General features: G+C 41.6%; 1 protein-coding gene across 10 annotated transcripts in view; it reads right to left on the bottom strand.

The window, feature by feature from the left end:
* The window catches only part of PATJ (PATJ crumbs cell polarity complex component), a 149892-nt gene that overhangs the window by 92332 nt on the left and 29715 nt on the right, over nt 1-27845 (bottom strand). For all 10 annotated transcript variants that reach the window (XM_071565887.1, XM_071565889.1, XM_071565890.1 and 7 more), the window contains 8 exons: nt 25783-25839; nt 25193-25327; nt 21555-21719; nt 20655-20783; nt 5106-5315; nt 4033-4152; nt 1226-1597; nt 25-145 (listed from right to left, as the gene is read on the bottom strand). In XM_071565887.1, the coding sequence (XP_071421988.1) occupies nt 25-145; nt 1226-1597; nt 4033-4152; nt 5106-5315; nt 20655-20783; nt 21555-21719; nt 25193-25327; nt 25783-25839 (1309 nt within the window). The remainder of the gene's footprint in view (nt 1-24; nt 146-1225; nt 1598-4032; nt 4153-5105; nt 5316-20654; nt 20784-21554; nt 21720-25192; nt 25328-25782; nt 25840-27845) is intronic.

Raw genomic sequence — 27845 nt, 5'->3', positions numbered from 1 at the left:
TGTAAGATAAAGCTTCTTACAAACCTAAATCCGTGTAGTTTTTTGCTTCTGACTGGGTAGTTTCCATATCAAATATGTCTTTTTGGTATCCACTGTGTGCTGTGGTTCCAGGAAAGAGGGACCTTAAAGCAGCATTTTCTTCACACTTCACAGAAAAGAAGAAATTAAAGTTAGAAAGCAATGGTATTAACTTACACAGAGGTATTTGACAGGAACATTAATTTTTACAGCAAACACAAATTTACTCAGCTACATTCATATTTATTCAGATAACTATGAAATACTAATTGCTTATTTAAATACTAACTGCTCATTTATGCTCTTTATTAAGAAGAGGCATGAAAAATGTTACATGCAATTGCAATACTTCCTACTTACCTGTAATTCAGACAAAAAGTTCTTTACTCTTGCTCACATCTTGTTTATAATTAACAACTGTATAAATTTAGTATTGTGCACTCTGGTATAAAACTGTCAGCAAAAGCAGCATTTTAGCCTGTTGATGTACACAGTGCACAAGGGGACAAGCCAAACAAAACCTGCCATTCTCTGTGGCTGGGATCGTAAATCCTTCCCCACTCCAGTTTTTTATTGATATGAAAGCACACATCTCCAAGCTGGGGCATTGGAGGCTGATATTACCACTTTTTTGTTTGGTAAAGGAATGAACAAAGAATCAGAAGGAAAAAATAACTCTCAGAGTACTTAAGGAAGACATATAAATGGGAGTTCTGCCATTTACCTCGAGCCCTGTCTCCTCCTGCTTCTTTATCTACCAGTATCCTTGTTAAGGGCTTCCACTGTATGATTTTTCACTCAACTGCACTATCATGGGGCTCAAGGAACTGAATTGGATAAAAAATAACGAGGAAAAGAGGGAGCTCCTTTCAGTCAAGCCCCTGGACTATTAAAACCATGAAGGACATTCTGCTGTCACTGACATGCACCACAGTAGCACAACTTCCAAAAAACAAAAAACCCACAAACCAGAGATGGGAAAGAAGGACAAGTCCAGGATGTCCATAAATACACCAAACATGTATCTCATTCCAGCAGTTAAACACACAGACAATAAGTTACCAAAAGAACCTTCCAAAATGCACAGAAGGTTTATGTTAGGGGTAGCCAAGTAACTAAATTAAACAGGTTTTAGGTGTGGAGTTTGCCCTGAGGTTTGAGTTCTGTGGTCAGGGTACAGCACTGAGACCAGCAGAGCATTCCTTACCATTGGATCTTTCCTGAATGGATATTCCAGGGGCTGTTCTGAACTTAAACTAACACTGGCTCTTAAGTCTTGTATTTCAGTGCTCTCCAGCTGCTTTGCCCATTGCTCTGTATCGAGGTCCCTGTCTGAAGTTCCCTTCTGTCCACAGGATGCTTTGTATTTCAGCAAGTCTGAATCTCCCTCATACTCATCATCCACCAGCATTTCCCTTTCTTCATCCATGTCTTCTGTTCTGGGCTTCAGAAATTCACACATCTCCCAGGACTCCTTCTCATCCTCATCCTCATTCTGAGAAAGCTGAAATGACCTTCCCAACTCCAAACGTGGTTCATCCACAAGTTCTTCTTTAAAAGGTGTTTCATCTCTGAAACCCTGCAAAGAATATTAAAAGAATATAGATACATTTTACATCATGTTTCCTTCTAACTCTTTTTAAACTGTTTTATGTTTTGCCCATATTAAAAGTACATCTGATTTTTAAAGTGAAGATCTACTTTTTCCATTTTCTAAAAGAAAATAGACTCTCTGAGTTATTATTTTAACATAGAAAGGAGACAGTGCAATGAATTTTTTAAAAGAAATTTAAGTTGCACAGCTTAGATATTGCTGCAGGCATTTAGGAAAGTCAATCTGGACTCAAGTTAGGGAATGAAAATTAGTAGCTAACACTAAAAAGCCTACAGGAAAAAGGTTATCTAAATCCAGTTAAGTATCTCTGTCCTTCAGACTTACCTGCTTTATGTACATTTCTTACAATATCATCAGCTAAATAAAAAGCAGCCTGTGAGTTTGCTCATACAACTATCAGCATGTAAAAAACAAAAAACCCAAACCAAAAGCCATACTCCTTTATCCCTCCCTTGGGTATTTACAATATTTAACCTGGGTCAGAGGAGAAACGGATGACCCACATAGTCAAAATAAGGATATAAAAGGATCATTATCTAATGTCCTCCCTGTTTTAAAGAGAACAGTGCTCATCTTTCTCCTGATTCAAATCACAGACCAACAAAGCAAAACACAAACACCACGAGAACAAGCCAAGAGAAACGGTATCAAACCCACTCAAAGATCTCTCTCAGCAGCTTTTTCTGGGATTTGTCTCGTGCCTCTCCAGTTTCCCGTGCCCCCTGGGGGGCTGTTCATTGGCTCACAGTGAGTCTGCACAGCCACCAGAGCTTTTATGCCTTGCACTGGAACAGAATTTGCTACACACAGAGAGGTTTTACCTCCTTTCGTGTGGCCTGAAGAACCCCTAACCCCATCTTCAAGGCACCAAACCCTCAAACTCTGACAACAAGCTACAGATTCAGGGCTCCTCACTCAAAATGTTTTCCTTTCTGCTTCCTGCCCCTTCCCAGACTCCCTAAGGTACTGCACCACTTCTGACCTTCAGTGTCAGAATCCTGTGTTGTTACATTTGTACAAATACAGCAGAGAAACCCCCAGACACTGCCAAAATGTTTGCAGAATTTGAGTAAGAGGCTGGAGAGAAAACAAGAGGCAGGAGCACAAGGAAACGACGCAGTCAACACAGGCTGACACAAGAGCAGAAAATCAGCAATCCAGAAATTAGTAAATGTTCCATATGCACAAAACATTCCTTTAATCTCTTTAACCTGTGTACCTCCATCTCCCAAAACACCCAGTCTGAAGAGATTCTAATTCTCTCCATCCTTATTCCTCCTACCAATGCTGTCGCACATGAGTAAAACAAAATGCAAGCAAACACTTCTGTGGGTATTTTGGACAATTAACAGTTCCACTTTTTACATTAAGCAAGACTTTAACAATAAATACTTTCTTTAAAAATACTTCATAACGTCAGTTTTATTTAGGAAGCAGAGAAACAGTCTGAGCTTTCAGAGGACTAATTAATTCTCTGCCAGAAGCCCTTCCTGTGCACCCAGAAAACAACAAACTCCACTTTACATCATGAAAAACAGTAAATATCATTTATCATTATCCAGGATAATTTCTTCATAGGATACCTACATCAGCCCCACAGTACTGCTCCTTTTGGTGGTTCTAATCTGCCATTTCAGCATTAAAAACATGTCTGCAGCCAGAGATAGGTAAATGTGTTTAGCTTCAAGAAAATCTAGAATTCATTTTTTTTCCTGTGTTGCACTTCTGGATGATCCTTACACTTTTCTGGTCCAAAAAGAATGTATTTCCAGTGTGAATTTTGCAAAGCACTTCAGAATGGATGAAAATTCAAAGATATCCACAACTCTGTAACACTGTATTGGTGAGGGTTGCAATATCATTGCCTGCTACCCCAGTATCTGTGTCTCACTCTCTTCAGTGCCACATTCTCCCACAATAAACAGAATTATTTCTCAGAGAATATGACAGAGGAGAATTGAGGAAGAGAGTAAAGAAATCACTCCAGACAACATCAGAAGGCTACAAAGAACAACATATTTCAAGTGTGACTTAAACACTAAACTACCTGTTTGTTTTGCTTCATGATAATTAAAAGCATTCTGGTTCCACACCTTACTTTCTTTGCAAAGCTGAACCCACTACTTATGAGTAATAATAACACAACATTCCTATTTCATATCCAAGGTAGCCCAAGGTATTTTAATGACATAATAAATTTGATAGGGCAGTCTGGGATCTGCATTGGTAAGTGCTCTCTGTTCAGAGCCCACACTTTGCTGTTAGAGGCTTTTTCAGAGGGAATGCAGCCTGAAGTCTATGCAATACTTCAGTCTTATCTCAAAAAAATACCATTTTTTACTGTCTGTTCAACTTCCTGTCTGTATAAACTGAAGTTGAATGAAAAAAAATCCAAATACCTGTGGTGCTTCAAGTATCATTGAGAAATTAGTGTTATCTATTGGTTCTGGAGAGCCAGGGCTGGTTTTATTGTTGCTGGGATCCACACTGTGCATGTTCTCCTCCTCTCTGCTCTCTCCCTAAGGAAGGCAATCCAAATGATGAGTCAGAAAAACAACAAAAAATTCCAACATTTTCCAATAACTTAAAAGGTGGAGGGAGAATCAACCATTAGAAAAGAGACAGGAAAAAGTTACAGAATTATACAAATGAAGGAGATGAAGACAGCAGCTTTTATTTTTTGAAGATACTGGGTCAGATACACTAAAAGTGGTTCAGTCACACTAAAAATAATTCAGATACACTAAAAAACAGAGATGTTTTGGAAAGAAAGACAAAAACAAAGATATGAACAATGAAGTGTCACTTTTTAGAACACGACAGAACATATTTAACAGCCTCCCTCCATTCCTCTTTCACCACTCCTCTACCACTTTGAATCACAAGCACTTTCTATTAGCTGGGGCTTTAATTAATTTTGCCTGGGTGCCCTTGATGAACAATAGTGCAGCGTTCTCCAGTCAACTGCAGCCTGTTCCAAAGCCCTGCTTCTAGAAAAAGGAAATTCTGCTTGAATTTACAGTCTGGACTTCAAACAGATTAGGTTTCTTTGATGTCAGAGAAGCTCAAGCAAGCACTTAAGCAGTGTCTTAGAGTGAAATGGGCTTCAGCACATATTTAAGTTATTTGCTGGGTTGCCTGAACCACGTTGCACCTCTGCACAGTGCACAGGGTTTGCCCAGACACGTCTCCTGATTCCACGGGGATGTTCTTTACGGGGGAACTTGAGGATGCTGGTTTTCCAGTCAGACCTTCTGGACACTGAGCTGCCCATTTGCCAGGATTTCTGGACACATCAAAGGCACATGCACAGCAGCTTGGTTCTTTCTAAATCACAGAATTAATTGGGTTGGAAAAGACCTCCGAGATCATCAAGTCCAAATGTAAATACACTTCTACCCACAAATAAAACAGCCCAGTCTACACATCACAGGATCAAATAGGAAAAAGAAGTAAAAAAATCAGTTCTTACCACCAAAGGCTTGCAGATTCCAAGAGAAACTGTACCTGGGGGCACAGACTTCAACACTTCCACTGCCTCTGCCAAAGAGGCGCTGTCCAAATACTTCTCATTGACGAAGACCAAGCGGTCACCGGGCAGGAGTTCCCCACCCCGCTCAGCTACTCCTCCTGCCACCAAGGAGCTGATCACAATGGCTGTTCGTGTTGGATCCAAGGGATCCTGGGGGAAAAAATAATACAAAAGAAAATTTAAAAAACCCAAGTGAAAGCCTTGAAAGATGATGTTTATTTGGGGTATGTAAAGAGCACTGAAGCATGTTTGTCATTTAATGCTACAGAACTGAAGATGTTCAAAAAGGACTGCTACCACTGCCAAGGCTCACAGCTCACAAAAAGAAAGATATTCCATCACTTGCCTAATCCATTAAGAAATTTTAAGATCTGAAAGGTGACTGATGCCCTGCCTGCCCTCCTTACACACACAGGCAGGGCCAGGCCAACCTGCAAATAGAACAACACTGGCACCTTTCCATGAGCTCCGTCCAGCCTGGGACGAGCTCATGTCACAGAAATAACCACTCTGCTCATCACCAGAGAGCTCCAGAGCAGCAAAACTCATGCTCAAAGAAACCACTGTAAAATCAGAAATTTAATTAAAACTATGAAGGCAAAATGAAACCCCCAAACAGCCAAGAAATAGAGGTTTGTATTTGCTGGGTTACTGCAGCGTTTCTGCTTTGTCAGCTCCACATGACAATGTGGAAAAGGCATTTTCTCCACTCATGAAGCTTCCTTTACAGGGAACAGGAGACAGCAACAGAAGAGTAACTAAGATTACTGAAGGCAAGGAACATTGTGGTGGATACAGAGAACATGAAGCAAAAAATATTATACATATTGAAGCAGCTATAAATGGATGCAAAGATACTTCACTTAATTTTTCCCCAGAATTAGCCTTTGCTTTGTGTCCTCCACCATTTCTATCATGTAGTCACCAATTTTAAAAATCACCCTCAATCCAATGAAATTATGAATTATTATATAGTGGCAAAAAGATACACAAAGCAAATTTATGGTGTTGTTTTAATTTTTTGTTTCCTTGCTTACTTTTTTAAGACTACAATTAGCCTTTCTCCCCCTTGCTAAGGGCTCATAAAGTTCAGAAATGCTCTTTGCATGCCCTGAGTCTCCAAATGCATAATAATGGACTATTTTTCCCTCAGGACTTGCACCTTACTCAGGGCATGGGAGGGATAAAAAAGGGGCAAAATTCAAATCACAAAGACCACCATGAATTCAACACCTCAGTGTTAATTTGAAAACAGGAATGCTTTTTAAACTCTTTTATTTTTATATGACTATGCACTGCTTTCCAAGGGCACATGTTTTTTAAGGTATGTGCAAACATATGAGGCAATATCTGTAAAAGGCTGAAATTAGAGTTCAGCAGGAGAAGCTGGATTCAAGTAAATACATATTAGCAATAATTCTCCTGTTCTGCTGCTTAATCCTGCTATTTTATAATCTTCCCAAGCCCTGGGTATCCACACTGCACACAAGCAGCTTCTTTATGAATATCATGTCTCGATAATCAAGCCCAGCAGCCTCCCTGTGTTCTGCCTCCTGAACCTGTGCCAAGCAGCTCCGTTTGTCCGCCTGTCTGTGCCCAAACCTGCCACACACGGTGCCCAGGGGAAGGATTCCTTGTGTTTCCAACAGCAGGAGAGCCACGCTGCGCATCCAGTTGGGAAATTTTTAGAAGCGAAACAAAACACTGGAAGTTCAGAAGAAGAATCCAAAGGGATTCCAAAATGTATTAAAAAAAAAAAAGAAAAAAAAAGAGGTTTTGCTTCAAGTGTTGAATTTTGAAAATTAAAGTCCCTGCTGCCCTTTGCTCAGGGTGGGCTTTGTCTCTGTGCCCAACCAGCTCAGCAACCATGGAACAAACACAGACCCTGGAGGTGTTTTTAGTTTTGGGGTTTGCTCCAATGCAAATTAAAAATAACCCTTTGGGCCATCCTTGCAAAGGCAGGATTGTGTCAACACAGCCATTTTCCAGCAAGCAAGGCACTGTTCACATTAGGAAAGCTTTGCTATAGAACTAAACCAGCAAGTTTTCCTATCATAGGCTCATCCTGCCATGGCAAGGAAGGTTTCTGCAGGTTCCCTAAATGGCTGAGTGCTCTCTCAGCAAAACTACACCTCTCCTGACACAACAGCTTTTATAATATGACTTTTGCTGGCTTAGCTGTATTGATAAAAAATGAACAAAACAAACCCAGCACTCACCCTTACCCACGCAGATAAGCTGACAAAAGTTCTGTGAGGGAATGACAAGCCCAGTAATTATGGGGCTGGTTGAGAATGGGGGAGAACCAGGTTCAAACCTTGCTCTGTTGGACCCAAAGCTGCTCTTTTTTGAGTTCTAAATCTGAACCATTTAGGTAGGACATGGGAATCTCACCATTAGCTTTTTCTATGCAGATATTCAAGGTCAATGGCCTAACTACTGCATTTCTGATGAGAAACAGTCCTGTTTCAACGTATCACTGAAACAAAAACATTTTTTCTCAGTAAATCATCATGTTTTCTTAAGAGATAATTTAGATGAAAAAAAGTTCCAACCAGCTTTAATCTTCGTGATAAAAATGAAGAGAACTCCTGCAAAGAAACAACTCTTCTGCAGCGAAGTTTTGAGGACAATGTGGTTATTTTTGCTGCTTCACAGCATGCTCTGGAAATGCTTCATGAAGAGCAGCAGCAGCAGAAATCTTAAAAAGGGGGCCCATATTAAAAACTCTTGTCCAGGCAAACAGCAAACAGAGGTTACAATTCCACTGCTGATTTCAAGCAGAGGGAGCTGTTGCACAGGGAGAGAAGAGCACGATAAACTGCACAGTGAGAGCCAAGGCAGCAACACCAGCAGTGCTGTAAAACCTGAGTCTGCTCCCAGTGACTGAATCACGATGTCATTGCCACAAGAAATGCAACAAAAACTGCACAAGAAGACAGAGACCTCCCAAATTCCAAGGGATAATCATGTATACATAGTCTCCATAATTTAATATTCTACTTCAACTCTGGATTGCACTGTGCTTTCCTGATCAAAACCAAAGGAACTCCAGGGGTTTTTTTTGGTATCTTGCCTTATGATTTACACTCAAGCCCAAGACCACCCTAAAGAACAGCACCTGCTGAAACAAGACAGCAAACATCACATTCACATTTCCTAAATGAGGAGTGCAACTGGACCACGTGTGTTGCTGTCTTGTTTTTGAAAGAAAGCAGTGCTAGCAGCAGGATGAAAAACAGATTCTTCCCTTCTATACTAACTGCAAAAGGTATAGTTTGTATATAGTTAGTGCAGTTAAAAGGCAAGTTCACTCCCACACTGGGATTTCGGGGCTGTCTCTGTGTTAACAGACCAGCTAAAACCATTCCAAGTTACTAAACAGCACTAGCTGTGACTGCACACCCACCCCAAGGCTCTAGACTCATTTTCCTTGGCTCACATTAAGCCAGATAATAAGTGATTTTTAGTCACTAGCAGTCAGGACCAGATTCCAGTCTCTGCTTCAAAGTGAAAGGCTCATTTTCTTGGATGGAGTTTCCAGGCTGGGGAGAAGCTCCCTGCCCAAACCCAGAGCTGAGATGTTGCTGTAACGGTGCTTGGGATACAGAAGGGACTCAAGTTCAGTAATTCAAGAAATTATTACTTGACTTTGCAATAGAGCAAAGGGAGAGTGCCCTGGACAGCCCCATGCAACTTGGTCATCTTGAAATGGACATGAATAATTGAATCATTGAGTGGAAAAGACCTCCAAGTTCATGCTAACCTGGGCTTGCAACCCTTAAAGAGGAACTTTTACCTTTACTTCAGGATTCCTTCACACAAGTGAATCATTTATGAACAATGAGGAAAGGAATTGGACTGCAAAGCAAGGCTATGAGGAGACAACCTCCCTTAACTCTCAAGCACTGACACAAACTCTTTTTTTTAAAAGAAGGCTTACATGTAGAAAAGTTTGCCACTTGTGTAAACACTGAAAGCTGCCCCCTGCCATGCAGCAGCAGCAGCCCAGGACACTGAGCCTTCAGGTAACCCTTTGAAGAGCTTGCCTTTTGTAGCTGGTGTCCTTCCCTTTGTGCCCGAGCCAGCCATGGAGTACATGAATTGTTTAAAACAGTCACAATTTATTCATACTTAGCACACCATATATTTAACTATGTTGTTGAACCACAGGTTTTCCCTTCCCCCCCTAACGCTCCTCAAAATCCACAAATGTTTCCTGGACTCCAGGTGTCAAATTTTTCTTCTTATTTTCAGAGCCTCATTTGTTCTGGATTCATTTAGCAGTGGAGAGTCAAGCAGGGGGCACTGCAGTTGCTGCCTCTGGGATCCCTGGATTTGGGGCAGTATGAGGTCTCTTAAAAACCTGAGCTCTGCTAAAATGTTAAGAGTCCCAGGAGCAGCAAGTTAAGGGAGTCCTACGTGCAGTGCTGGAGCTGTAACTTTATTGTGGCTGCAAGTGATTCCATTGCCATGGGCACCAGGCTCAGCTTTCAGAGGGGCTTAGGAAGCAAATCTGGAGATAGAACCAGCACAGCTTATCACACTGGAAAACTGAAATGAGATAAACCAGACCGACTTTTGTCCTTTCCAAAATGTGAGGTGTGCAGCAGCCAAGAGAGGGCACTCCAGGCCAGCCCAGCTCCCACCACTGCAGGCATTCCATGCTCCAAGTCCATCCCCACCTGTCCAGCCCCAGTCCCAACTAGGCTCAGGCCGAGGAGCAGCCTGGCCCAGGCAACAACTCCATTGGATGGGAGCAGCCCCCACGTTTTCTGGGGTTTTGTTTGTGTTTTGCTTTTTGAAAGCTTGTATGAAAATGTAAGACAAAGCCACGGGTGACTGACATTCCCTGTGCAAAGTCACTCTCACTTAGTTACAGCCTCTATTAGTTTTGGCATTGCTTAAGATCTAAATCCAGCTAGCCTGACTTCCTAGAATATTTCAGCTTTCTTCAAGCAACAAACTGCCTGCTGCCACAAAAACACACATCCAAAATAGCATGGCAAAGGATCCCAAAAGAAACAGTTTGAAACTTTTTTTTTTCCCTGTACCATTTCTGATTTATCTGAACATTTTTACAAGTGCCAATTTGTATACTGCAGGTTTTTGTGAGAGAGCCAAGACAAGCGTGTTGGAGCTCAGAGGTCAGGGCAGCCCAGCTTCATTACATTTTGCATGGGACCACTTCCAGGTCTAACATACATATCCATATTTAAAGCTCCTCAGTGAATAAGATGCCAGACTGGAAGACTCTTAGACACAGCACTGTTGATGCTGTGCAAGCAAAATACACCTGACAACAATGGAAAGCACCAAGAGCGTTCTATGTTTGTGTAAGTATTTTGTAGAACAAAGGTAAAACTGCACATGAGTAATGCACCTGTATGGTCAGTGTTGTGAAATTACTCAAAATACTCATCCACACTCTCATTTTGTGAAGTGCCAGTTGTTCCCTCTTCAGAGCCACCCTCCACAGCTACACCAAAAATGTCAATGGAATGCAAGAGTCAAGACTGATAAGCACCCTGCAGCCTCTTCAAAGCACCAAGTACCTCCCAGCAGACAGGGAAGAGGGACAGCCAGCTGTGAGTGAGGTCTGATTCCCTCCTTAAAGTGGCCTCAATTTAGGATTGAGACTCAAGGGCCAAATCTTCTGTTCACTCACTCCAGCATGTTTACAGGAGTTGGCCATAGGAACTGCCACAGGGACTCTAAAGCCTGGAAAAACATCCCTGAGAAAGTGCTCAACTAGTTTTGGGTTTTTTTCACTGCATCAGAGTGAAATTTGAGGCATTTCAGACCTGTTTCTGCCTCTTCCACTCGTATTAGGTTGCAGTCAGCAGGACTGCTCAGGAAGAAGATTGCACAAGGCACAGCCTTTGGCTGTACCAAAGAAATAAACTACAGCCTGATGTGCTGAAGCAACACAAACTTAAATACAGGGCAGCATTCAAGGAGGAACGCTGAACTTTGCTGTGATGTAAGGCAAAGCACTGGAAATAAAACATAACTATTTATTGATCTGCAGTGAGGGATTTCAGACTGGATTTCAGAAGCTCGAGTGGGCAGCCAGCATTAATCAAAACTTCTGTTGTGGGAAATGTCAGCAAAGAGACAGGAATTCAGAGGGAAAAGAAAAAAACTCCCAGAAACAAAACACACACGAGCCCCACCCAAAGGAGGAGGGAGAACAGCAAAATAAGAGGAGGAGGTGGCACAATGGGTTTCCCACACCAGGCTTTCATCATCTGGGATCTGAAATCATATCAGCCTTCTCCAGCAAGAAGGAACACGGTGGCCAGCGATGACTCAAACCTGCGTGGGTCTGGCGGAGCTGGGAAGCACAGCACAGTCCCTGCTCCTCTGCTGTGAACAGGGACACACAGCAGAGCTGGGACCAAAGTGCCCCCAGGGAACGATCCAAAGAAAAAGCTCCTACGTTACTGCTATTGTCAAACAAAAAGATCAAAGGTAGGCACTGACTGTGTGAGTTCTGGAAGTGTCACCCTGCAGTGGACTCAGGTGCTGTCGTTATCTTTTAATTTATCAAACTTCTCAATCACCCTAAGGTTTTATCTGCCTTTCATATTTGCTCTGAACAGAGCTAAAGTCACAGGGATTACATTCATTAGACTCTCTCAATATCTTAGACTTTCAGACTTTCCAGCTCCAGAAAAAACACACTGAGTGCTGACTACAGGGAAAAGCCACAGAGATAAGAAAAAAATCCCTGAACTCATAAGGAAGTGGAGGAAAGCCACTGTGTGATGAGATAAAAAAGGGATAGAGATGTGTGGGAATGAATCAGAAAATAACAACGAGCCAAGGGAAAAAGTGTAAATGGCATCACCTCCACAGCCTGCTCTCAGTGAGTCTAAACACAGGTTGTGGATTTGATCAGCTTTTGGATTCAAAGAATTCCTGAACCAAAAACCCACCCAGGGAGCCCAGCAGCACTCCCAGCAGCGAGGTGTGCTGGGCTCCACACTGGGAACAGCCTGGGGAAGCACAGGATGTGTTTTCACACAAACCAGGGCTCTCCTCTGTGTGGAGACCTTGATTCATAAACAGCAAACGGGAATTGTGGGAGACTGGCTACAGAAAAAGCTGCAAAAGAAAAGTGAGGACACAAAATAGGCTCATGTTTTTGCAACAAGACTCTGCAAAGGAGTGACTTGGCCCAAAGAATCATAGAATCATTTGGGCTATTAGAGACCTTAAAGCTCATCCAGTTCAAACACCCCTGCAATGGACAGGGACATATTCTACTCTGGGTTGCTCAGAGCTCCATCCAACTTGGCCTGGACATTTCCAGGGATGGGGAACAGTATGGATGGTAGAACAGACAGGACAGGCAAAAAGGTTGCAGAGAATTTTCAGGCTACTGCAAAACTCAGTGAGAACAGACAGAAAAACTCCAAGTGTGATAGAACTACCTGCATTTGGAGAGCAAATTTGGGGAGTAAATACCTTGAGAAGGGTGAGGTATTAAGAAAACAAAATACCTCATAAATTCCATGAGTTTTCAGGACACTTCCTGCTTATCCATCAGCACAAACATCCACCTCAAATCTCATCAGTTCAGAAGAGACTTGGAGCTGTTTGGGCTGAGCTTTAACACGCCCATCATCTCCACATGCCCACGGACAGACCTCAGTACAGCTTCCTCCAGTCTCATCTCCATCATCTTCCCCTTGCTGACACTTACCAAGTGGTTCACACAAAATCTAGCTACAGTTTTTGTCCCTTTAAATTCTCGCCTTCTCACACAGGCAGAAGACATCTGTGGAATAATAATGAATTTCTTTGGTTTGGGGTTTTTTGTTTTTATTAAAAGCTATTCTTTCGAGCAGGAAATGAAAAAGAAAAACCAGATTGGAGAATTTGGGGGAAAAGGGAAAACATTTCTAAAGGTTAATAATAATAATACTGCTCAGCATTTATATCAAGGATATGTGACAAAGCAAAGGAAAACAGATGTTCTCAGTAATGCTCCAGTTTCTCTGCAAACTCAGGTATTGTCCTGAGCACTGGCTGCTGCAGCTCACAGAGGACAGCAGGGATGCTCCTGGAATTTGCTCTACAAGACAGCAAAAGAGCAGCTAAGGAGAATCTCTATCCTTGACTGGATGCAGGAGGAAATGTAGTGTCATAGGATGAGGATAATCCTGAGGTACTTAATGCCTTCTTTGCCTCAGGCTTTAATAGGAAGACAAGTTATTCTCCAGGTACTCAGCCCCCTGAGAAGGAATACAGGGATGGGGAGCAGAATGAGAGCCCATAATCCAATGGAAAATGGTCAGTGACCTGCCACAGCCCTCAGGTACTTCCCAGTCCCTGGGGCTGCATGGGATCTACCCAAGGGTACTGAGGGAGCTGATGGAAGAGCTCACCGAGCCACTTCCCATCATTTCCCAGCCTGGCTAACTGGGGAGGTCCCAGCTGAGTGGAAGCTGGCAAATGTGACACCCACCTACAACAAGAGCTGCAAGGAGAATCCAGGGAATTACAGGCTTGTTAGACTGACCTTGTTGCCAGGAAGGTCATGGAGCAGGTCACCCAGAGTGCCATCCCAGGGCACACACAGGACAATCTGGGGATCAGGCCCAGCCAACACAGGCTTGGGAAAGGCAGGTCCTGCTTGTCCAGCCTCATCTCATGCTACCCTGGTTTTGGCTGGGATAACCCATTGCTGAGATAAGAACAGCTTAACAACTGAAAAAAGATAAAAACAATACTAATAATACAATATAATAAATATAAAGTGACCTAAGAAAAAGAGAGGAAGAAAACCTTAGAAAAACAAACGATGCACAATCCGATTGCTCACCATCCACTGGTCAATGCCCAGTGACTGTCTGAGCACCAACTTGCCCCTCCTGGCCAATTCTCCCCATTTATATACTGAGCATGACACTCCATGGTATGGAATATGGCTTTGGCTAGTTTGGATCAGTTATCCTGGCTTCTTGTGCACCTCCTCACAGGCAGAGCATGGGAAACTGAGACGTCCTTGACTTAGAGTAATCGCTACTTAGCAACAACTCAAACATCTCTGTTATCAACATTATTCTCATGCTGGATCCAAAACACAGCCCTGCAGCAGCTACTAGGAGGAAAATTAACCCCATCCCAGCCAAAACCAGGACACCTGTGTACTGAGTGAGGGAAAGGCTACAGATGTCTGTGGACACTTCAGTAAAGTCTTTGACACTGCTTCCCACAGCATTCTCCTGGGGAAACTGGCTGTGCACAGCCTGGATGGCCAAGAGGACCAATGGCACCTGGCTTGTGTCAACAACTGTGTGGCCACAGGACCAGGGAAGTGACCATCCCCCTGTACTGGGCACTGCTGAGGCCACACTGCAAATCCTGAAGTCAGTTCTGGAGTCTCCAATCCAAGAGGGACATTGAGGGGCTGAAGCGTGTCCAGAGAAGGGAATGAAGCTGAGGAAGGGGCTGGACACCAGGAGAGGCTGAGGGGGCTCAGCCTGGAGAAAAGGAGGCTCAGGGAGGACCTTCTTGCTCTCTCCAACTCCCTGACAAGAGGATGAAGCCGGGGAGTCTCGGATACTGTTCCCAGGGAACAAGGGACAGGATAAGGGGAAATAGTCTCAAGCTGTGCCAGGGGAGTTTAGGGTAGATATAAGGAAAAATTTAGGCTGTCCAGCCCTGGCACAGCTGCTCAGAGCAGTGGTGGAATCTCCATCCCTGGAGGGACTTAAAAGTCGTGTGGATGCGGCACTCATGGACATGGGTCCGTGGTGGCCTTGGCAGTGCTGGGGGAATGGTTGGACTCGATGGTCTTAGAGGTCTTTTCCAACCCAAATGACTCCGTGATTCTATGAGATTCCCTCCTAACTTCCCAGAGTCGGACTGATGACCCTCACAAGCCCAGTGTCAGGGAATACCCAAGCCCTAAGGTGACTTCCAGCCTCCAAGTTCTCCATCTCCTCTGTACCTCAGCAAGCTATTCCTGTGTATCTGTATCTCACATCAGAGGTACAGTCTCTTTGATTCCTTATTAAATGGTCTCTGGTCTCCCAGCAGCTGTACTGCTGCTCTGAGGTTTGGGAAGCCACTAATCAGGAACACCCCAGAAACTTTACCAGGAATGTGCTCAATCGCATTCACCGGCTCTTCGGTCCTGAAAAGTAGTATTGAAGCTGAACTCCAAGAGAATTTTTCAAAAAGCTACATTGAATTCAATTCATGACACACTATTAAGAATTATTTTACACATGAAGCAGCTTAATATGATTTAAAGGATGTAGAACTTTCCCATAGGGGGAGAGAAGCAAATCCTCCGTGAGATGAGTACCAACACAGTTGGTACTGAGGCTTACAGAACTTTGATGTTAATGAATGTGGATGGGTTGGAGAGATGGGAGAAAAGCTGCCTTTATCAGTTTTCCCAGTACCAAGCTGATAGCCATTGTAAAACTGCTTTTTAATACAGCTGTGCAGCTTTTGCCAGTAAGCCACAGGTTTCCATCACATGATCAGGTGAAAATGTGCTTAACAAAGATGTGAATATGCTTCTTTGTTCATAACAAACTTATCACAAGACAGACAAAGCTCAAATTATCACAAGAGGGCAAACGTTTAGCCAGCAATGTGTCAAAGCACTCCAGCCTGCATCCCACTGCTGAACAGACCAAGAAAGGAAAAAAATTAAAATATAATCTAGTTGAATACCACCTTCTGCAAATAAGAAGTCAGTTTGCTTTTTTTGTAACTCTACATCTGGAGCCTGTTTGTTTGGGGCACAAAGAGGAAAGATATTTGGAGACACTTAAATTGCTTCACTTCCTGCAGTGAATGACTATACAGTGATTTTGTTAGAAAAGAGAAAACAATTGTTTCCCATGCTCCCTGGGAGAGGGACAAAACATAACCTGCTGAATGTGCAGCAAAAAAGACTGTGGTTCAACAGTAAGAAAAAACTGCTACTGATAATAAAGTGAAGCCCAGGGGTAAGGCAGCTGTGGGGGTTTTATTGCTTGACTACAGTAAAACCCCTGGAACACTGACCCAGGCAGACCAAGGCAAGCACATTCCATGCTGCTTCTTCAGGCCTGGGTAACAAAGCTCATGGAGTGCTGAAATGCCTCTTCCTGCTTCCATGGACCCCTTGGAACAGGTGAGTCCATGAGCTCCCATGGTCCAACAGGTCTATAGGGCAGGTGGGTACAGTGCAAAAGCACCTGGGCACTTCCCTTCCAGCACAGACAGGGAGAAACACCATCTCAGAGTCCTTCCTGAGAGCTGTGGGAAATGCCAAACCTCCCTGCTCCAACCTCACCCTCTCCAGTATCACGTACTCTAAACCAGCTGCTTTAATAAGACTCCAAAGCACAGTAAATTAAGCTCCACATAAAGTCCATTCAGCTTTTTATTTAATTTGATAAAAGCTCATCAGACCATTCAAGTTACCTTCTGGTCAATACTGCCTCAAGAAATCTGCAATTCAGCTACCTGTGGTTTTTCCAATATTCCTGTAAAACATTACTGACAGAATCTGTTGGCCTGCAGTGCATGTTCTTTGGAAAACACTGTTTCAGGGCTCAAAGCAACTGTGATTGTCCTTTTTTTCTCTAGAAGTCTTCATCTGGTGGGATTTTTCTTTGCTCTTGCTCTAACACCCTGGGATCACCATCACATTTAGACAACATTTCTCCTCTATTTTAACCTGATAACGCATCTTTTAATTTCTTTCTAAGAAAAAGGGATTGGTTTCAATAACAACATCTTAGCTCTTGACTTTCTGGCTAAAAGGTTGGGCTTGGAGCAACCTGGTCTAGTGGAAGGTGCCCCTGCCCATGGCAAGGGGGTGGAACTGGGTGGGCTCTGAACTCCCTTCCAACCCAAACCATCCTGTGATTCCATGATTCTGTGATTAATTCCAGGCTAGACAAAGTTACCCTTGAGCTGGATACCTTCAGGTCTATGGAGAAAGAACAGTAAATACACTGCCCACAGCCTGTTGCATCTCAGATGATCCCAAAGCACTCCTGGGTCCCTCATTCACCACCAAAACTTGCTGCCAACTGTGCCAGCAACACTACATAAAAGTTAGTTAGGAGGTGAAAGGGAGAGCAGCTTCTCCAAGTGAAATTACAAGGAAATTAAGGGAGGTAGAGTGTATTACTTCATGGAGAAGTTGGCCCCAGGACTGAGCAGCACACCTTTTTAATGGCCAAAAGACCTCTGCAGGCTCCCCATCCAAGCATCATCAAGAAAAAGCAATGCCTGGCCTAAGAGATTTGACAAGATCCCAACACAGTGATGACAATGGAAAAATACACAAGAGATTTAATTTTAAGACCTCTTCTGTCTTATTTAAATAATCCACCACACTGGAATTAAAAAAAAACCCCAAACAGTAAACCCCATCATTTCAAGAATACAGAGGATCAGCCTCCCCATCCACCTCCCCTTGACTTTGCTGCCAGCAGAGCAGCTTTCAAAGATCTTAGATTTCCTACCAAATAATTGCAAATGAGGACATTCAAAGGGGGGAAAAGGGTTTTATTAATACCATGACCACAGGAAAATGAAGAATATCCTATATAAATACAGTCCTGATATACCAAAGGAGATAACTCTATCTCTCTAATGGCACCCCAAAGTTTTAGGAAAGTGTGCACAAATCTTATTAAAAAAAAGAAAGTGACTCTGTTTGAAGCCTTTAAATCCCTAAAGACAGACAAAAGAAAACACAGGACAAAGTAGAAATATTATTGATTATGTATAATTGGTATAATTAATTTGTAATTAGTTCATTAAAATATATAGGCATTGGAATTATGCTTGTACATTTCTGGGAATATCCTGCAAGTCACTTGGGATATGCTTATCATTCATTTGATAGATGAAACATTATTAGAAAGACAGCCCATTAAAAATTAATATGCCAGAGCAATAATTTTCTTGATCTCAGCATCCAGTTTTCCACGCACTCAGATTCCAGTTCTCCCTCCCAAAGAGTTTTTATTAACTCTGTTTCCCAGAGTGAGACTTGGGCAGCACAGGATTCAGGACAACTGAGCCTCACCATCCTTTATGCTGAGCATGCAACCAGGTTGGAGAAATAAAATTACAAATACTGTACAGTTTATGCCGTGAGAGCATCCAGAACCACATCTAGTTCTGCAATGAGAATTAAGATGGAAAGGTAAAAAGATTTGTGCTTCAAAACAAGTACCAGACATGAAAGGAAAGCAGTAGGAAGAAACTTCCAGAGCCCTGGAACCAGCCTGGTCTCTGATTGCTACAGTGGTATTGCCAAGGGGGGCAATAATAGTGCAATTCTCAGGTCACTCCACTATTCCTACTGATCTTTCTGCAGCCCTTCCTTCCAGTATTTCTGAAGTGCCACTTCAACCAACAGCTACAGAAATAATTCGATCTTAACAACCCAAGACACAGTAATATCACCTCCAAGTTGGGTACATAACACCAAACTTCCCTTGAATTTCTGGAATGGACAGGGAGTCAGTCCTTGTGTGGGAATTACCAGCACCAGGAACAGGCCTCCTGCCCACAATCTCCCCTTAAAAAGTATTTTTCTCCCCTCAATAAACACTGATGGGAGCCTAGAAAAGTTGGGCTCACTGATGATGAAGTCAGGTCATGGGAAGACCCATCTTTATTTAAAAAAATCATAAAGAAATTAAAAATCCTATTATTCAAAAGGAGCAAAATCAACAGTGGATACACAGTGTAAGTAGTATCATTTGCCACTATAAGGCTTGAATTTTCCCTAGTAAAACAAAGAGTATGTGCCTAAAAAAACACCTTTCATTTTTTAATGAAGGGTCTCCAGGTCCTTCAAGCCACAACCAAACACTCTGCTGTAATTCTGTGCTTCTCAGCAAATCTGCTTTAAGAATTCCAAACACTCTCCCAGGAACCACACACAATTTTTTTCCTTGCCTCCAATCTAGCATGGACAATTATTTATTTTCTTTGCCTTGCACTCAAGGATGTGATGGATGTATTTACATAAACACACACACAGAGCCACGGATATCTCTCTATAAAAATTAATCTGCAGATGATGAAAAGTGTAAGAGATCTAAGAGGCAAATCCCAAACAAAAGAGCATACTTTATACATAAATGTCTTGAAATTATAAAGATCTGAGATTAAGTGGTTTACCACTCATTTAGAATTGATTAGAATGCATTTAAATTTAGCTGAAAGTACCACAACATTGCTCGTGTATTTGCATCTGCGAATAAGTAAATAAAAAGCCTGCTATTAAAGCCTTCATTAATTCTGATTATATGAGAACTTAAAAGCAAATCTGTGTATTACTGCTCTGTAAAGACTCCCAACAACTCTAGTAAAGCTGGCACTGCAACACAACATGTGTCAGCGAAAATGACTAACAGGATCTATTTTCAGTAATCTTAAATCACACTGGTAAAATACAGAATTAATGGTTTTGCACAATACTTCAAATATTTTTTCTTTTAATTCATTCCCAATTCATGCCTTATTGTATCAAAAAGTGAGTTTTATATCACTTGACATTTAAGCACAACAGTTGAACACATTTCATTAGACTGCAATGTTTAGGCAGCAATCAGATGTGATGTGTATATTATTATAAAGACAGATCCAGCTATTTTATTTCCTTATAAATATGATGACTAGAAGTTTAAAAAAACATATCACACTGACTAGAAGCATGAAGAACATTTCATTCTGACTACAGATTTTGAGACTTTCTATATATTTAACAGAAGCCAACATTTTTGAAAGAAAGATTCATTAATTTAATAGAATTTTCCCCCAGTTAAAGACTTGCCTGTCAATTTTTACCGAGTTTAACAACTATGGATAAAATCAATCCCAACCTGTCAATAAATAAATGTATTAAAGCAAACCTGTGTTTACAGAAACTTGAATTGCAACATTGATTCACCTGTCAGCCCCTGAGAGGGGCAATCCTGGCAAAGCTAATTCTGCAAACTCCACTTCTCATGGCTTGAGCCAAAGTCTGAGTGAGTATTTCTGACTTGAGTGGTACCAAAGTTCCCAGACCAGGGAGGGATGTATTCCAGGGAATGTATTCCATTCATAAATGAAAGGAGATTTGGAGCATCAAGGGGAGAAAGAGCAAAAGACTCTTTACATCTGGTACGTAGGAAATGATGCTCACTGGAGCACTCACTTGGACTCTCAGAGCTGAAAATTCACTCAAGTTAAAATACAACAAAACCCAACATTCAGTCATTAAACTCAGAGTTATGAGGTGGAGGTTGATTAAGGACTTTGCTCTTTATCACATCCAGTAATTAGGATGGTTTAGAACACTACAGAGCTGGCCTGAAAATAAACTACTTTTCCCTATATTTTCTAGGCCCAAGTGCCAAGTCCATTACCCAGTAATCAACATCACAAAACATTTTAAGGCACCACATGAGACAAAGGATCAAAGGGATTTTTAGTATTTAGATATACAGAAAATTGTACCTGGTAGTCTAAAATGCTGAATCCTAAACCATTCTTGTCTTTCTCCAGTTCAATGACCTTCACATCAGGAGACCATAATGCTAATTCCCCTTCTTCCTCCTCAGGGTTAAAGTCTTCCTCAGGTTTCACCTGGAAAATAAAAGCTCTAGTTCAAATACTGTTCTTTCAGTTCTTTACAAACACTGTTTCTTCTGTATTTTCATTATTAATGTGGCATACATTCCTTAAAATATGATCTGATATGGAATTAAAACTTCATTAAACATTATGAATACAGTTTTCTCCATCTTGCTGCCTTGAGTACTCCCCTGGGGACATGTTTTGTGCACCAGAACCCAACCTGGCACACAAATACCCATTTATTAGTCTAATTAATTAATTGTTATAATATTACTAACCTGTTACATGTTGATGAACTTCAGCTGTCCCATTAGATGCATAAAGGAAAAATAAATAGCACAAAAGATTTAACCACAGACAGCTAATAGAAAGACCAGATGATCAGAAAAGATGAGAAGCCAAGCTATAAATACTTTTGCAAATAGGAACAACCACAAGTGTTAAGCTTTAGTTTGAGACTTTAAAGCTCCTGCAATGGAAAGAAACATTAAGTTTCTTTTTTTTTCCCCCCCAGTTCTATAAAAACCTACTCAGAACATGGAAGCAATCAGCTAATGGTGGCAAGGATGTGATTTAGTATAATTCAGAGCTCTCACTCACCTATTAAGTGTAGGGATGATGAATGGGATGCACAGAGTCAGCAATGCAGCTCTGTGATTTACCTACCTTGTCGTTACAGAACAATGAAGCTTCTCATGACCAACCTGTCTAAACTCAGGAATATCTGCACTTTTTCAAAAAGTCATTGTCCTTTTCCCCAGCTGAGTGACAGAAGCCCACCTTTTGTGCTGGAGGGGGAGCTCCCACGGGGGGTTCATCCACCAGTGACTCGTTGCCGTCCTCGCAGAGCCGCCGGCAGCAGACCAGGGTGAACGGGGGGGGCACCTCCTTGAGGAACGTCACCGCCTCCCGCCGGGACTTCCCAAACAGCTGCACCCCATTCACCTGCACACAGGGGAGATGCCAAGAATTAAAGGATATCAACCACATTCTTCTATTTAGTTTTGGGGTTTTGTCATGTGTGTTTCCCCACCTTAGCGTGAAAGTCTAATTTTACCTGGGGGTTGTGGCACAGCTCGCAGAGTTTTATTACCTCCTGTAGAATATATACATTATTGTAAGACTTAAACTTCATGCCCAAGATCTTATAACTACTGACTGCTACATCATGTTTCTTTAGCTTCCTCAAATTTCTTTTCTGTGCAGGGCCAGGAGTTGGACTCAATGGTCATGATGGGTCCTTTCCAACATAACATACTCCAGGATTCTATTTTTCCTAGCCTAAATCTTTCCTAGAATTCTTATTTCTTTCTCACCTGTTTCCTTGTTGGGGATTCATTTTTAGCATTAGGCTTACTTGTTTGAATGTGAAAGGATAAAAGATGAATTTTTCCACAATATTTTAAGAAAACACAGGCTCTGAGCTCTGATCAAAAACCTTGAGAGGCAGAATTAGCACAACTAGTTTAACAGTTGGACTTGATGACCTTAGAGGTGTTTTCCAGCCTTAATGATTCTATGATTCTAACTTTGTCAGTTTAAAATACAACCAAGTGGTTGAAACCAAAACAGATCCTAGAGAAAACTTGCAGAGATGTTTATATAATAAAAAAGAAACCCATTAAAGTAAACAATCAGAAACCCTGGCAAGGGTCAAAGCTTACCATCCCATAAGAGATGAGATCCTGAGTGACAAAAGAAGACCATCAGTTATGGATGTTTTAAACCATAGAGTTTGAAATAGAAAATACAGATAGGTAGATAATAAAGCTGCTTTAAAAATGGGAGACTGCAATTGCACCTTTTTGCCCAGAGAAGCTGTGGCTGCCCCATCTCTGGAAGTGTCCAAGGCCAGGAAGGACAAGGTTTGAAGCAACCTGGGCTAGTGGAAGGTGTCTCTGCCCATGGCAGGGGGTCTAACTGAGTGATCTTTAAAGTCCCTTTCAACCCAAACCCTTCCATGATTCTGAGATTCTACTTCCTCAGGAAAATAAAACTACAGTGATTCACCCCCTTTTACCTATTTTATAACCTGCAATATCCTGAGTACACTTATTTGCACCACAGGGGTATCCATGAACATGAGGAAAGCAGAACATCAATGACATTGGTGTCCTTGATATGAACATCAGTTGATGAGCAGCGTTCAAGAGCAGGGGTTTAACCCAATTATGGACTAAATCCTGACACCTCTTGTGTTTCATGGATTTCCTTCAGGCTGTCTCAAGTCTGCTCTGAATGTGAAATGTCCACATTGCTGGAGAGCAACCACTGTTTAGGTGGGAATCCAGCCCACATCATCCAAGTCACTCCACAACATAAACCAAAGCACATTAGGTAGGGACAGTTGAAGATTCTCTTCAGTACTTCCCTCCATACCCAACTGCAGATGAACCCACCTTTGATCCTAGAAACATGCAGCATCCATGTGCACACCTCTGTGCACGAGGCAGAGCCTCTCCACATACTTCCCAGGTCTTGCTCTTCAGAGGGATCCAACCTCACACAGGGCTGCACAGCAAACTCACTTTAGCCAACATTTTCCTCACTATCACTTCTATTTTTTCCATCCCTTTTTCCTCTGTGCTTTTTGCAGTGTAAATATAGTTTATACTGCTGGGAAACCCAGAGTTGCTCTCACACCATACCCCAGCCAAGGAGAAGAATTGAGAGTGGTATAACTGCCCTCCACCATGGCAAGAGATGAACTGCTCTGGGTTTTTTCTGTAAGAATTACAGCAAGTGCTGAGCTATCAGACTAATCCATTAGTTAATTATTTAAGAAGAAGGATCTGCGTGTAAGGATTTTTTAATGCATTGAGAGTGGCAGAGTGTGGTGGAAAGTTCCCAGCACTTCTCAGCATCCTGTGATTGATGGGGAAGAGCCCAGCAGACCTGGGGACTCCCATTTCTGCTTTGGCAGCTGCCAGAAATCAGCCCCTGAGCAGGCAAGGTGCCCTACACCCATCCATTCACCACTCCAGTGACTTGTGCCATCAAACAGGAGTGAGATTTTACAACAAAATAGATGGACACAAAGCCCTTTGCTCCTAAAACAGAACACAGTAAAATGACCTCAAATTAAGGGCAGGGGAGGAATACCATGCTTCCTATCATAATTCAAACACATAATTAAGCAACATTCAACCCCACTATATAGTAAAAAAAATTCCTTGCTGATCATATTTTAATCCCAACTCTATCAGGCCCAGGTAGGGTTCCTTGTCTGGGGAATGGGGCTGTCACTTTTTCCACTGCAAACCCCTCCTTAAGGGGATTTATAACTTGGCTGCAAAAACATACCCTGGGCTAAACCTGGCACATAAAGCTTTGGCCCTGGAGCACATTTTTATTTTGTTGGAGTTTTTTTCCAGCCTACAGAGCAGAAAATAATTTATGTTCACTAGGTCTGGACATACCTGTGAACTTAATTTTAAGTACACAGTAATATCTAAAACTGTTAAATATATGCAATTAAAGTTCCCCAAGTTACTTAACAGCACTGCATTATTGCTTTCTGTACACAGTTTTTTGTTTAGAGGCCAAGGAATTTAAATGACACTTCCAGCATTCCATTATTCCTTTCCTTTAGGAATCAAGATTTCCTCCATTAAGCCATAAGAAAATGTTTTAGGTCTCAGTGATATCAGTATGAATTTTTGATGTTAAAAGGTGAATAAGTAAGAGCAAAATAGCTGCACACCTAAAAAAAAATCAATCTTTCAGAAGCCTAATTCTGCTCCCATTAAATGTTCTCTGCAACCACTAAAAAAGGTTCAAATATCAAAATATTCCACAAAGATAGACATGAATGTGTTTTCACTTGCAGGCTGAGACACTGATTGATACATGTGCACACAGACACACCCAAAACAGGTATTATTTTAATATTTTCAAATAATTATTTCACCTGAGCAAATGGGTCTGGTGTGATTCCCACAAGTTCAAAGCTGCTCCAATACCTCTTTATACATATTTAAACAAACTGATGGTACTTGCTCATACACACAAACGTGTTTCAGCACTCAAGAAGCAAGTTATAATGTGCAAGAGGAATCACTATTTCTAAGACTGCTGTAAATTTTTGAGTGACAAATATTCAGAAATAATTCAACACAAATATTATCTGTGCCCTTATAACTCTTGATACTCATGTTAAAACATTTCAGAAAAAACCCAACATGAAGCCATGAGGAGGTCACAAAAATTTGATATTTTGTCCATAAAGGAGGAAGGAAACTGTGAAGAAAAAGAATGTGAATTCCAAAGCACAGCTCTGCTTCCACAACTAACTCTGGAATACTCCTATTGCACACACAGTAGCCAGACTAGATTTTAACACAACCATTCTGAACAAGGACAAGCAAACAGAAAATACATCAGTTCTATTTTTGGGGCAGTTCTGTTTTGGTTTTTACCTCCAGAAGTTCATCCTCCAGTTGCAGAAGACCAAGTGCTGCAGCTGGACCATCTGAAGCAATTGATGATATATAATGATGTCCATCAAATGTGTCAAGCTCAACTCCTAATCTCAAAGTGTGGATGGGCAACAGCTGCCAAAAGAGAAGTATATACATATATATATGTCTAAATATTTATCTGTTACAATTTAAAAACATTTAGGATTCAGGAACTCATCAAACTGAGCCAAACACACAGTAAGATGAATAAGTTTTCATGGTGACACCACTGTCATTATTGCTCAAGTGTCTGTCATTTATCTTTACTAACTGTTTGCACAAATAAAACCAACCACTCTGCTCTTTGGGAGCAAAGGCAATTTGAACAGTACTGAGGGACAGGGGGTTGTATTAAAAGGTTCATTTGCCCATGTTAAGAAAGGTATTGGATCAATCCAGAGGATAAGCCAAATATTGGCAGATTTTTTTCAGAAAAGACAGGGCCACAAACCCCCTAAATTCCTGAAACACATCTGGAATTGTGTAGTGCCCTTCTAGGATTACTCTGCCAACATATACCATGAAGGAAACCTCTGTGTGAGTCATACCTTTGAGTACTTCTGGAGCTCTGAATCATCTGTAATGGGCATATCCACATTCACAACCTAAAAATTGGACATCAGAACATTTTTCAATAGCAAGACAATAAAGACTTTACCAGAACCACAAATTCTGAAAAAAACTCATGAGCAAAATAAACTGTACTTAAACAAAGTCACATTGATGCAAAATAATTTTAACCAAATGTTAGAAAAATCTTTCAGGCACAGAACATTTACAAGTAGGAATGTGGTGATTATGCACCATTAGTAGACTCCAATATTATCCTATTCCCGAAGCCCAAATGCCAATTTTAGTCAAGTTCAGTAATCCTGTGTAAGCACAAAATACCATTATGTTTGACACAAATACCCAAACGACTTTGCCAATGAGAATGTGAAAGTATTACAGCTTAAGTTATTACCTCAGGCTACAGTGCAGCCCATCCAACATCCAGACCAACCCACCACCTTCTGCAGCACCATCCTAACATGGCTAGAAATACATGAGTTTAATTACCAAATTTGACTGTAAAGAGGATTATTTAAAACAGTGACAAGAAAACAATATATTTTCATACTTTTTAGTATTAGTAAAATAACTATGTTCACCCCCAGTTTTCTTGCAATGTTCTTCCTTAACATAATTCAGTTATCTGTAAACTCAGAAGGTTATTTACTCCAATTTTAAATGCACTGACATAGAATCACAGAATGGTTTGGGTTGGAAGGGATGTTAAAGATCATCTAGTTCCAATCTATGGCCCAGGGTTGGAGTTTGGGACACTGGAGTGTGTTTGGGAGGAAATCTACACTTGTTAAATTTGGAAAATACATAGTTCTGCAAAAAATCAGTTCATTTTCCTTTGGAAATGACTGGTTTAACAAAGTACCTATGAAACAATACTAAGCCTCAGATTTTTTTTTGTAATTAAATTTAAACAGGGCTTCCAGCACCTTGTTTTCCAGTCTCTCAGGTGTTTTTCCCAACAAACAGAATCAAATTCATGTCTATCCAGTCGTAATTATGGATGTATGACTGACACCTCCTCAGCTCTCGACTGCTCCTGTAGCACTGGCCACAAACACCACCCAGTCACACAGCCCTGCCCAGCTCCTCAACTCCTTCCTCTGCCACCACAGAAGCCACAAGGGACACCAAACCCTCTCTTCAAACAGCTGTCTCCTCTGAGGATAAACAGTCCTGAGAGAACACTGTGGCACCCTCATGGTGACCCTGTGCGTAGGAGGGAGGATGGTGTGACACAGGGACAAACTGAACTTGTTATTGAACACAACCAAGCCAGAGCAGAGGCAGGTACAGGCAACAAGAGCCACAGAATGACTTTCAAAAAGGGGTGCCACAAGAGTTTCCTTCTGTTATTTAAAAGGCCCAGTCGTTCCCATTTTCACTCCTGACATTTCGCTGGCGGCAGCTCAAGAAGAATTAGGAATGGACAGTTCCACCAGCTAAGCAGGTTTCCGTCCTCTGTGGGAGGTGTGATGGTGCTCAGGGAAGTGGTATCAGCCTCTTGAAATGTAAGGATGGGAATACCAAGCAACTGAAGTGGGCAGCCAAACAGATTTATTGCAGCATGGACATAATCTTACACGAAGCTCAGACCTTAAAGGAGTGCTAATGGAAAAGAAGAGAAGTGAGTTTCTCAAGGCAATTCTTAAAGCTACTTTAAATCTTCCAGCGAGTGACTGGAACGATGGCTACTCCAAGTAGTAAAAATAAGTGTCTCTAAATCAACTGGACAAGCATTGCAAAGACAAACAGGGCATTTTCTTGGTGGTGGTGAGAATTTTTTAAGGCTTTAGAAGGAACACTGGCTGGAGTCTTTTATCTCTACTCACTGGTTTACCCAGTACTGAACAGCAGAAGTGAATTACAATTTCCATCAACTCCTCATGACAATTCACCAAAATAATCTTTTTCTTGGCAATTATTTAATACAAAGTGAAGAAATATCTAATAGACACTGGCACCACAAGTTACACTACTGAGAATTACTTCCTATTTTCCCAGCATGTTTGAAAATCATTCTTTCATTCTTCAGATTAAATTG

Source organism: Pithys albifrons, chromosome 10 (assembly GCF_047495875.1).
Source record: "Pithys albifrons albifrons isolate INPA30051 chromosome 10, PitAlb_v1, whole genome shotgun sequence".
NCBI lineage: Eukaryota > Metazoa > Chordata > Aves > Passeriformes > Thamnophilidae > Pithys > Pithys albifrons.
The sequence above is the reverse complement of the archived record's forward strand: the minus strand, read 5'-3'. Positions and strand labels throughout refer to the sequence as shown.